The 12,465-nt window shown below is 51.4% G+C and overlaps 1 protein-coding gene across 1 annotated transcript in view; it reads right to left on the bottom strand.

Moving 5' to 3' along the window:
- The window catches only part of TRAP1 (TNF receptor associated protein 1), a 65,945-nt gene that overhangs the window by 37,632 nt on the left and 15,848 nt on the right, over window positions 1-12,465 (bottom strand). Inside the window, exons 3-4 of the mRNA XM_044980446.1 lie at window positions 11,930-12,012; window positions 10,842-10,982 (exon numbers count right to left, since the gene is read on the bottom strand). Of these exons, the coding sequence (XP_044836381.1) occupies window positions 10,842-10,982; window positions 11,930-12,012 (224 nt within the window). The remainder of the gene's footprint in view (window positions 1-10,841; window positions 10,983-11,929; window positions 12,013-12,465) is intronic.

Here is a 12,465-nt window from a genome sequence, read left to right as displayed (position 1 = left end):
ATTCTCCCTCTCTTTCCTTCGCATCAGGATAGTTCGCAGTTGTGCCTTTAATATGGTCTACTTGGGAAACTGCCAGCTCTCCTGAGCTGCTTTTTCCTTAGATTTTCTTCCCATGGGACCTGACCAATCAGTTCTCCGAGTTTGTTAAAGGCTGCTTTTTTGAAGTTCATTGTCCTTATTCTGCTGTTCTCACGCCTTCCTTTCTTTAGAATCATGAAATCTGTCATTTCATGATCATTTTCACTCAAATTGCACTTTCACCTTCAGATTCACTACCAATTCCTCTCTGTTGATCCAAATGAAGTCTAAAATGGCTATCCTGCGGTTATTTCCTCCACTGTCTGAAAATCCTTGGTACATTCCAAGAACTTTCTGGAAATTTTCTGTTTTACTGTACAGTAACTCCTCCCTTAACGTTGTAATTATGTTCCTGAAAAATGCTATTTTAAGCAAAATGATGTTAAGCAAATCGAATTTCCCCATAAGAATTAATGCAAATAGGGGTGGTTAGGTTCCAGGGAATTTTTTTTTCACCGGACAAAAGACATTACACACACACACATACACACACTATAAGTTTTAAACAAACAATTTAATATTGAACACAGCAATGATGATTGTGAAGCTTGGTTGAGGTGGTGGAGTCAGAGGGTAGAAGAGGGTGGGATATTTCCCAAGGAATGCCTTGCTGCTAAATGATGAGCTTACACTTGGCTGACCCCTCAAGAGTTAACACGTTGTTATGTAGCCTCACGCTCTACGAGGCAGCATGAGTGGAGGGAGGAGACAATAGACGCATGGCAGTGGGTGCAAACATTTCCTGTGGAAACTGAATGTGATGATGAACCCACGCTATCTCACTGGAGCACACCACTCCCTCCACTTTCCAAAGTGTGTGTGTGTGAGTGAGAGAGACACGCACAGTGCCCCTTTAAGCACACTGACCCCACTCTAAGTACACTGCCTTTTTAAATAGATCAGCAAGTTGAGAAAGCAGCTTCTGCCAGCAAACTTCCTTCATCCTGATCCCTGCGTGCCCCCCTCCCCGCTCTGTGGAGCTGGGGTACAGGAGTTGGGGGAGGGGGACACTCTGACATCAGCACCCCTCTTTCCCCACATCCCTGCATGGCAAGCAGGAGGCTCCCTGGAGCAGCTCCAAGGCAGAGGGCGGGAGCAGCACACGGCAGTGGGGGGAAGGGCACCTGAATTGCCCGGCCCACCCTGGTTCCAAGCCCCCATCAACTAGCTCCAACGGGCTGCTCTTTCTGTAAGCAGTGGACAAAGCAGGAGGCTGCCAAACAACATTACAAGGGAGCACTGTGCAACTTTAAACGAGCATGTTCTCTAACTGATCAGCAACGTAACAACGAAACAACATTAACCGGGACGTCATTAAGTGCGGAGTTACTGTATTACTTTTCCAACAGATGCTTGGGTAGTTCAAGTCCCCCATTACTACCAGGCTTTGTGTTTCGGATATTTCAGCTATTTGTTCCGGAAATGCCTCATCCACCTTCTCTTCCTGATTTGGGGGTCAGCAGTAGAACCCTACCTGCAGACTTTCAACTAGTTTGCCTCTCACCTCCTTCTGGACCTCAGAACCTTGATCTATTATGCAACCCTCCTCCCTTTTTATCCTTTCTGAACAAGCTATACCCTTCTGTACCAACATTCCAGTTGTGAGACTTCTCATCAAGTCTCTGTAACACTAATTAAGGGTATGGCTACACTTGCAGCTGAACAGCACTGCCGCGGGAGCGCTCCTGCGGCAGCGCTTTGAAGTGCAAGTGTAGTCGCCGCGCCAGCGCTGGGAGAGAGCTCTCTGAAGGTACTCCACCTCCCTGTGGGGATTAGTTTACAGCGCTGGGAGCCACGCTCCCAGTGCTGGGGCACTGTTTACACTGGCACTTTGCAGCGCTGTAACTTGTTGCGCGCTCAAGGGGGGGTGTTTTTTCACACCCCTGAGCGAGAAAGTTGCAGCGCTGTAAAGCGCCAGTGTAGCCAAGGCCTAAGTTATAGTTTAGCTTATGTACTAATACATCCAGTTCTTACAGCTCATTCCCCATACTCTTTGGATCTGTATATAAACATCTAAGATGTTGAATTGATTCCCTCATTGATTTCCCTCGTTGCTATGACCTTTTGTCATTTTCCATGTCTCCCGTAACAATTTCTACCCCTCTGTTAACATTGCATTTTTTTATGCTTTCCTGTGTGCTTTTGTCACCTGTCCTCTTTGAAAATAATTTAAAGCCTTCCTCACTAGGTTGGCAAGATGGTGCAAGACGATTCTCTTCCCCTTCTTGGTGAAGTGGACACCATCTGTTCCCAGTAGACTTGTTCCCGGAACAGCATTCCATGGTTGAGGAAGCTGAAGCCTTCCTGTCAACACGATCTATACAGCCATGCATTCATCTTCAGGATGCACATGTGCCTGCCTGGGACCTTACCCTCAACTAGGAGGATTCACAAGAATACAACCTGCGTCCCCAACTCCTTCACCCTTGCTCATATCTATTCCAGTCAGGTGTGCACAGGCGACGTGTCCACGGATGTCAGAAACTTTTTCCTAGCAGCTACCCGTCGGGCCGGCTGTGGAACCCCCTGGAGTGGTGCCGATATGGTGCTCAATATATGACCCTGCCGGTCCGACCCCCCCTTCAGTTCCTTCTTGCAGGCTACTCTGACAGAGGGGAAGGTGGTGGTGGGGGAAATGGAATAGATATGATCAACGTATCTCGAAGAACAACAGTTACAAAAAAGGTGAGCAACCATTTTTTCTTCTTTGAGTGCTTGCTCATATTAATTCCAGCTAGGTGACTCCCAAGCCTTACCTCGGAGGTGGGGTTGGAGTCAAGGTATTGCAGACTGAAGAATCGCCCTGCCAAAGGCCGCATCATCACGTGATTGGTGAACGATGGCGTAGTGTGACGTGAAGGTGTGCACCGAAGCCCATGTGGCAGCCCTGCAGATTTCCTGGAGGGGTACCTGTGCCAGGAAGCCCTCGTGGAGTGAGCCATGACAACAGGCCAAGGGACCTTCGCTAAGTCATAACAAGCGCAAATACACGCTGTGATCCAGGAGGATATCCGCTGGAAAGAGACCGGCAAACCTTTCATCCATTCTGCTAGAGCGATCAATTGGGTTGTTTTGTGGAACGGCTTCGTTCGGTCTATGCAGAAAGCGCGCGCCCTTCTAACATCCAGCAAATGTAGCTGTTGCTCATGGAGGGTGGTGTGTGGCTTTGGATAAAAAACCAGCAGGAAAATATCCTGGCTGACATGGAAGCGAGACACGACTTTTGATAGTAATGCTGGGTGAAGGGGCTTCATCGAGGGATAGATCTTTTCCAGACCTTTTAGAAAGCATCCCACGATGGGATGTGCAAACACTGAGTGCCTGGAAACGTCTGAGTGAAATGCCGAGATAGTTGCAAGGTGGACCTTAACAGAACCAAATGCCAGGCGCTGATCTTTCAGGTGCACCAGATAGTCTAGGATGCACGGAATTGAAGCCTGGAGTGGGAGCACCTGCCATTGGGCACACCAGATAGAAAACCTTTTCCACTTTGCTTTGTAAGCAGTTCTGGCAGAAGGCTTGCGGCTTTCCAGGAGCACCTGCGTCACTGGGTCCGAACAGGCTAGCTCTGCTTGGTTCAACCACGGATCCTCCAGGCCATGAGGTGGAGGATGGAGAAGGGTGAAGGAGACAACCATGATTCTGCAAGATGAGGTCGGAAGTGAGAGGTAGGCGGATCGGTGACCGGATCGACAGGTCCATGAGGGTGGGGTACCAGCACTGGCGAGGCCAAGCTGGGGCCACCAGGATGACGTCCGCCTTGTCCCTGCGGACCTTGAGAAGCACCTTGTTTATGAGTGGAAATGGTGGGAAGGCATATAACAGTTGACTGGACCATGGAATCAGGAAGGCATCTGCAATCGAGCCCGGACTGTGACTCCCAGAAGGAGCAGAAGGTTGGGCACTTCCTGTTGGCCCGCGTGGTGAACAGATCGAGTCGGGGAAACCCTCAGATGTGGAAGATGGAGTGGATAACGTCTGGCTGAATCGACCATTCGTGTGTAAGGAACCGTCTGCTCAAGCTGTCCGCCAGTATGTTCTGAACACCCGGCAGGTATGAAGCTTGGAGAAGGATGGAGTGGGCTAGACAGAATTCCCATAGAAGGAGTGCTTCCTGACAGAGAGAAGCTGACCGGGCTCCGCCTTGCTTGTTTATATAAAACATGGCTGTGGTATTGTCCGTCAGCACTGCTGCGCAGTGGCCTTGCAAGCGAGACAGGAACGCTTGGCACGCGAGGCAGATCGCCTTGAGCTCTTTGATGTTGATATGCAGAGCCAGTTCCTCCACTTGCCATAGGCCCTGAGCCGTCAGGCTCCCAAGATGCGTTCCCCAGCCGAGTGCAGACGCATCCATTACTAGGGTCAGAGTGGGCCGGGGAGGGTGGAACGGGACCCCAGCGCTCACCATGTGGGGGACAAGCCACCAACGCAGGGAATCAAGGGTATGCCCTGGAACAGTCAGCACCATGGCCAGACTGTCGCGGCCCAGACGGTACACTGACGCCAGCCACGCCTGCAGGGGCCTGAGTCGTAACCTGTTATGCTGCACCACACAAGTACAGGACGCCATGTGGCCCAGCAGCTTGAGGCAGTGCCTCACCGTGGTGGTGGGAAAGCTGCAAGGGCTAAACATGTGTGCGAGGGCTAAACATCGGGCCTCTGGGAGGAACGCTCTCACTTGGTTTGCATCCAGAACTGCCCCAATAACCTCTATTGTTTGGGTTGGGGTGAGAACAGACTTGTTGACATTCAGAATGATGCCCAAGCGGTCGAACGTGTCTCTGACCATTCATACCTGTGATTCTACCTGCTGGCAAGACCGGCCTCGTATGAGCCAGTCGTCTAGGTACGGGTAGACATGCATGTGATGGCGATGAAGAAAAGCTGCCATGACTGCCATGCATTTGGTGAAGACGTGGGGAGCCGTGCATAGGCCGAAAGGAAGAGGATGCTGTGGCCTACGCCTAGTGTATCTGCTCCTCCTGCGAGAGAAGTCCTGCCTGGGTCTAGTGGGAAAAGACCGCTGCTGGGTGGGATGGGGCTTAAACAGCTTTCTTTGAGTCACCAGGGTATGCATGCCGAGAGACTTAATAGTGTTTCGTGACTCTTTCAGGCTATGCAACCTAGAGTTGGTTTGTTCAGCAAAGAGGCCCTGACCGTCGAACGGGAGGTCCTGGATTGTTTGCTGAATTTCCAGCGGGAGACCCGAGGACTGAAGCCAGGTGTTACGCCGCATGGCAATGCAAGATGCCAGTGTATGTGCTGCCGCGTCCGCAGCATCCAGGGAACCTTGAAGAGAAGTCCGCGTCACCAGTCTGCCCTCCTCAGCAATGGCTCCCAGCTCCTGCCAATAATCAGATGGGAGGAGCTCCTTGAACTTCTGAATAGCAGACCATGAATTATAGCCGTATCTGCTAAGGACTGCGAGCTGATTAGCGATCCGGAGGGAAAGGCTGCTCGTAGAATAAACCTTTCTCCCAAAGAGATCCAGGCGTTTCGCATCTCTTGAGTTAGGGGCAGGCCCTTGCTGACCCTGTCTTTCTTTTTCATTTACCGCCTCCACCACCAGAGAGCATGGGCGGGGGGGGGGGAATGGGTAAAGAGATAGTCGTACCCCTCAGTGGGGACAAAGTACTTTCTTTCTGCCCCTTTGGCCGAGGAGGGAACAGAGGCCGGAGTTTGCCAGATTGTCTTGGCATTCGACTGGATGGTCTTTATAATGGGCAGGGCCACCCTAGAGGGCCCTTCTGGTGTCAGAATGTCCACCATGGGATCCTCTTCTTCTACCACCTCCTCCACCTGGAGGTTCATGTTCAGGGCCACCCACCGTAGGAGTTCCTGCAGAGCCCTGTAGCCCATGGGTGATGGGCCGGATGTGGACGTACCCGCCACCGCCTCATCAGGAGAAGACGAGGAGGACGTGACAAGCAGGACCCTTGGTCTACTGGGTCTGGTTCCTCCTGAGCACCGGGTGTAGCCTCCACTGGGGGTGGGGGTGGAGCTGGGTCCAGAGTTTGTGCAGGGTCCAGAGGACGACGACTGAGGGTTGCCTAGGGGATATAGGACCCCGAATGTGATGGTGGAGGGATGCCGGGAGGGGCGCCCTGGGCCTGGTGATTCACCCAGGGGGTCCAAAACTGCCACTGGGGCGCTGAAGCGTCTTGTCCGAAATGGCCCAGGCCTGATAGGGGTACCTCCGATGGTCCCAATGCCCTACCCGACCTAAGGGAGGGTGACTGGGAGCGGGACGGCCAAGGAGAGGCAGTGCGCGGTGCCAGGGAAGGTTCCGTGTCCCCCGACGGGCAGAATGGGTACCGCGAGAAATGGCAAGATCCAGACGGTGATCGGCCGTGCTGTTGTGGAGAGCGGTACCAGGAAATCAACCGGTGCCGAGAAGTTGGGCTTTGCCACAGTGGGGAGTGCGAACGTGATTGGCGCCGTGCCGGAGAACGGTGTTGTGCTGGAGAGTGGTGCCGTACCGGAGAGCAGTTCCGCAATGGGGAGTGGTGCCGCGATCGGTGTCATGGAGAGGTGCGGTGCCGCAATGAGGAGCAGTGCCACTGCGCGGAATGGTGTTGGTCCGAGCGGTGCTGCGAGGTCTCAGATCGTGACCTAGACCTCGAGCAGGAGTGGCTCCGAGGATGGGGGCTGCAAGACCAGTGCCGCAAGTCGGCCCGGTGCCACGAGTCAGACCGGCGCGGAGCATATGTGAGGTGCCGGGACTCAGAACGGCACGGTGATGCTGGTCTGGGGGCAGACAACGCAAAGATTGCTGGTTTGCCTCTTGACAGTACTGGGGCTCGAGATGGGGCCTTGGGCGCTGTCATTTCAATGAGCCCGCTAGCGGTCTCAAAAGTATCTGGCGTAGAGGGTAGCGTGACCTCCTCCACCTGCAGTTGCAGGGAGTCTGGCAGTGCAGGGCTTCCTGGGGACGGGGAGGCCCATGTGGGTTGAGGTCTACTGGAGGGTCTGTCGGCCTCATGTCCCTGGTGTGCACCATGCCCTGCCGGGGTTGCGGCGTCCACCTCAAGGCTTTGTGGAGGCTTTTCCCTGGCCTGCTTTTTACGGGTGGCCGGGGAGCGGGAGTGATGCCGGAGAGAGCGCTTTGGGGCCCTGGGGGACTGCCGGCCCCTAGGAGGGTGTGCCGAGTCCTTTTTCGGTGCTGTAGACGGCACCACTGGAGGAGCGCTCCGCACCAAGGCGCTCAGGGCCAAGTCTTGTGGTGGACGGAGAGCAGACTCCATGAGGAGTTGTTTTAGTCTAATGTCCCTCTCCTTTTTAGTGCGAGGTTTGAACGCCTTGCAAATCTTGCACTTATCCGCCTGATGCGACTCACCCAGACACCGAAGACAGGAGTCATGGGGGTTGCCCGTGGGCATAGGCTTGCCGCAGGAGCTACAAGGTTTGAAGCCCTGGGACGGCATGCCCCAGAGCCCCGCAGGGCACTCGTTGAAGGGAAAAAAAGCCCAACTGCTAAAGACTATACTTAACAACTAAAGATAACAATTAACTAACAATGGGTAATTATATACAAAGATAAGTAGAATAGGTAGGGAGTAGTGTAGCACTTGAGAGCAAGAGACCACTGTTCCAACAACCGTCACTGGCGGTAAGAAGGAACTGAAGGGAGGTCGGGCCGGCAGCATTATATAGTGAGCACCGTATCGGCTCCACTCCAGGGGGCTCCACAGCCAGGCCGACGGGTAGCTGCTAGGGAAAAGTTTCCAATATCTGTGCACACAGCACGCACACTCACCTAACTGGAATTGATATGAGCAAGCACTCGAAAAAGAACCCAATAATAATGGGGGATTTCAACTATCCCCATATTGACAGGGAACATGTTACCTCAAGGTGTGATGCAGAGATAAAATTTCAAGACACCATTAATGACTGCTTCTTGGAGGCATTCTGGATTTAGTGCTAAGTGGAGCACAGGATCTGGTCTGAGACAAATATAGCTGAACCGCTCAGTAACAGCAACAATAATGTAATTAAATTTAACATCCTTGCAGGAGGGAAAATACCAAAGAAACCCACCACAGTAGCATTTAACTTCAAAAAGGGGAACTAAACAAAAATGAGGAGGCTAGTTAAACAGAAATCAAAAGGAACAGTCACAAGAGTGAAATTCCTGTAAGCTTCATGGAAACTTTTAAAAAACACCATAATAGAGTCTGAAATTATATGTATACCTCACATATACAAAAGTGGGTCAAAAAATGCCACCATGGCTAAACGACAGAGTAAAAGAGGCGGTTAGAGACAAAAAGACATTTTCTAAAAAGTGGAGGTCAAATCCTACTGAGGAAAATAGAAAGGAGCATAAACTCTGGCAAGTGTAAAAGTATAATCTGGTAGGCCTAAAAAGACTTTGAAGAGCAATACCAAAAGACACAAAAACTAACAGCAATTTTTGTTGTAAGTACATCAGAAGCAGAAAGCCTGCTAAACAATCAGTGGGGCCACTGGACAACCAAGGTGCTAAAGGAGCACTCAAAGAAGAAAAGGCTGTTACAGAGAAGCTAAATGAATTCTCTGCATTGGTCCTCACTGCAGAGAATGTGAGGAAATTCTGCCACCTAAGTAATTTTTTTTAGGTGACAAATCTGAAGTACTGTCTCAGATTGAGGTGTTATTAGAGGAGGTTTTGGAACAAACTGATCAATTAAACAGTAATAAGTCATCAGGACCAGATGGTATCACTCAAGAGTTCTGAAGGAACTCAAATACGAAACTGCAGAGACGGGACAGTAGATGGGGAGGGCTCTGAGTTACTAGAGATAATTCTTTCCCAGGTATCTTGGTGCGTCTTTCCCACATGCTCAGGGTCTAACTAGGGGGTAGGCAAACTTTTTGGCCCAAGGGCCACATCTGGGTATGGAAATTGTATGACGGGCCATGAATGCTCATGAAATTTGGGGTTGGGATGCGGGAGGGGGTCAGGGCTCCAGCTGGGGGTGCGGGCTCTGGGGTGGGGAACCCAATGCCATGTCTAAAACCCAGGGCATGCCCTGCAAATCCCAGGAAGAGCAGATATGGGCTAGACAGGAACTGCATCCCAGTGCTGGGATTACAGCTGTGTCTAGGTCTCTAATGGAGAAATCACTTGCTTAGACAATGGCCAAGGAACTATAACAGCACTGTGAAACTCAGAAAGTAACAAACACAATTCACTAACCCAAGGATTCTGAAACAATCCCTACTGTGGAACACAACACACACTGTATTGCCCAGCCCCCGTCTCCCCACTCATGATCATTTATCATCCCTATGCAACTAAAGCAGGCCCTTATGTGGAAAAGTGAAAGTATCTAGTATATTTTAACAGTCTCCGAAGACATAAGTGCTTTGTCCTTTGTGACAAAGATTACTTACGCTGTGTCCTTTGGACTTCACATCTCCCTGTCCCCTCCATTCTGCTTCCCTCTCCCTAGACATTCCCGTCCCTTGTCCTCCTTCTGCCCTCAATGTGCTGCCCAGCTACCCCATTCCCTGGTCCCCTTGGCACTCCTCTAGGGCCTGCTAGTGGCTCAAAGCTCTAGTCTCACTGGTCACTCTGGCCCATGAGGAAAGCTCCTGCTTCCTCTCCACCTCCGCTTATATAGCAGTGACCCCAGTATAGGCACCTAAGCTCATTCCAAGTTGTTGTTATTTTATAAGGAAGAGTCCAGCCAACAACAGAAGCAACTAGAAACAGGGAGAAGAGCGAGCTCCACGTGACTAGCTAGTGCTCTGCGGGCCACAGCTTGGGAGTGTTCACCCTACCCGAAAAACTGCCTTTCCTTTGCTCCTAGGAAAAGTGAAAGCATCTCTGTCATCCTTTCTCTGCCTCTGCAGGAGGAACAGCGTGTTCGCCCCCTGCCACAAAAGAGACGAGGCCAGAGATGCACCCCCTTTCCTCTGGAGCATGCTGTATAAGAAAGAAATGTCACATAAATTCGGATACTGAGTAAATTCCACAACCCCCTGCCAGCAGTAGAAACCCCTCAAACTTCAACCTCGACTCAGGCAGCAGGAAGCAAGAGCATTTGAAAGACAAGGCATCAGAGATCTGCCTGTCAGAGAGTTTTAATCATCCCTGAAGTGCAGCTTTATGGTGAAATATTTTATAGCTCAATACCAGGGACCAGAGTTAGGGGACTCTCTCATCCTGACAGAGCAGGTGTGACTGGGAGAGGGGCACAACAAACCAGGGAAGGGTTGCCCTCACCACACCAGCACCTCCTGCAGAGCTAGTTAGGAGGGGAGCTCTGCCTGCTGTCAGCACATGAGGTCTCAGATCTAGAGAAGGGCAGGGTCTCGGTGAAGAAAGCCAGGGCATGCACACACTGTACGGCAGCATGCTGTGCACCTGGCTGTCCTCCTCCCATGCGGGTGGCTGCTTTTTAGTGGGGATACACGCACAGAACATGGAAAGTGCTTTAGTCCCAACACGGTAACAGGCACTATGGGAGAAGCTACAGATTGTTTCCAGGAAAGGGCTGGAGCAGGGAACCTCCTCACATGGGCATGGTATGGGTTGGGGGTGGGGGCACAAACTTGCTGGCCTTTCATCAAAGCTTGGGGTTACAGACACAATCTAGCATCACTGTCGAGCACTGACCAGCCTTGCAGACACCCAGCTGTGACGGGCCAGGGGCACAGGGAGGCTGTGGAGACTGATGGGGGCTACACTCCAGCTCAGCTTCTACTGGATTTCAGCTAGGACAAGCCGTGCAGCAAAGTGACTTCCTATTCCTCGTGCCAGCAAAGGGAGATACCTGGATGGTGATGGTTCCCTTCTCGCTGTCTGTCTGCAGGTGAATCTCCATCTCGGGTAAGACCTTCCCTTCAGACATCAGCTTATGACGCAGCTTTTCCAGTGCATCGCTGCCATTGGAGATTAGCTCCCGGATAAACACCTGGGGAAGGAACATTGTTATGTACTGCAGCCTCTGTCTAGCCAGCACTGCTCCCAGCCAGCTGCTTGGCACCCTCACAGTGCTCAGGGCACGCTGCTGGCTCGTATGCAGGTTTTTATCCTAACAGAGGGACTTGTCAGGAGAGACAGACACACAGACTGCAACACTCTACGTGTGGCCATGTCACAGCCCCTAAACGGGGTACCAGAAGAGGAGGGGTTTGATGACAGCATTCTTTATGCTGGCACCGTTGGCTCCTATGGAAAGAACATGTGGGTTTTTGGCACTTTTGAGTGATACTGATGCCAGAACCCCAGAGTGCATCCTTTCCAATGGAGCCAGAAGTCCCAGAGTGAAACTTCCTTTCCCAAGCATGGCTGGATGGTGTGTATAGGCAAGGCCTTAGTCAAAAATCTGGAGCACACCCCATTCTCGCCAGGGCACAAAGACATACATCTGCCAGCGAGGACAGGGCAGCCTTCCATCAATCCCTGCATTTAAAATGCTGCACTAAAAAGCTAAGAGAGAAAAATGGCCAGTAAAAGGAAGGGGATAGTTCCTGTGAGGCAGCATGTTAGCACAGCACTGTCTTGACTCCGTTAGCTCCATCGTGCTGAAACTCTACATGCAGTGCAGCACAGAGCTGACTGTATTTCTCCATTTAGTGGTGTGGGGGCTGGTTTGTTTAAACTTGATGCTAAAACACAGCCAATTGCCAGAGCCAGAACAGGCCCACTGAGTCATCTGGATGTATTTACACATGAAATTAAAAACATACTCTAAAGGTTTCAGTGGAAGCTTGGAGCATGACCAGCCCGAGGTCTACTGGAAAGTCAAGCAGGCATTCCCATGGCAAGGGCAGTGTCTGGCTTTGCCACAGACTTATATATACATGGCTTTGCCAACAGAAACTTCACCAGCATCGGTATGATTAGTAGGTGACCTACCTCCTTCTCCGAGTACAAGGAACGTGCAACAATGTCCAACAGCTTCTTCGTCTCTGCCTGGAACTCATGTTTGGAGGCTTCTCCTAGAATTAATCACACACACGCACACCCAAGGGCATTTCACACAGTTCTCTCATACTGGAAAAGCACACACAGCCTCACCAATGTGCCTCAGCCTCTCAGGGCCCTGGCTAGGAGTGGCAGGGGATATGGGCATCTATGGCCTCCACAGACACTGCCAACAAAGGCGCTATTATTTCCAAATGTGAGAATGGTTTTTACCATGTGGGCACCCTGTCAGCTGAGACAACACACAGACTGCAGAACGGCCATTAGACGATATATTATGTGAGTTTAGGTCACTACATGTCTGGGCTCAAGCTGAATCAGTGACCAGAGGTGAAAAATTACACTCCATTCCCGATCCATGGAGCCATCCAATCCCCAAATCTTCATCTCTAAAAATGCCCTCCCCTGCTTCATAGCCAATCCTCCACCGTCTCACTGTTAGAGCACCACACACTGCCAGATGTGAG

The sequence above is a fragment of the Mauremys mutica genome, chromosome 11 (assembly GCF_020497125.1).
Source record: "Mauremys mutica isolate MM-2020 ecotype Southern chromosome 11, ASM2049712v1, whole genome shotgun sequence".
Taxonomy (NCBI): Eukaryota; Metazoa; Chordata; order Testudines; family Geoemydidae; genus Mauremys; species Mauremys mutica.
This window is presented reverse-complemented; position numbering and strand designations above follow the sequence as displayed.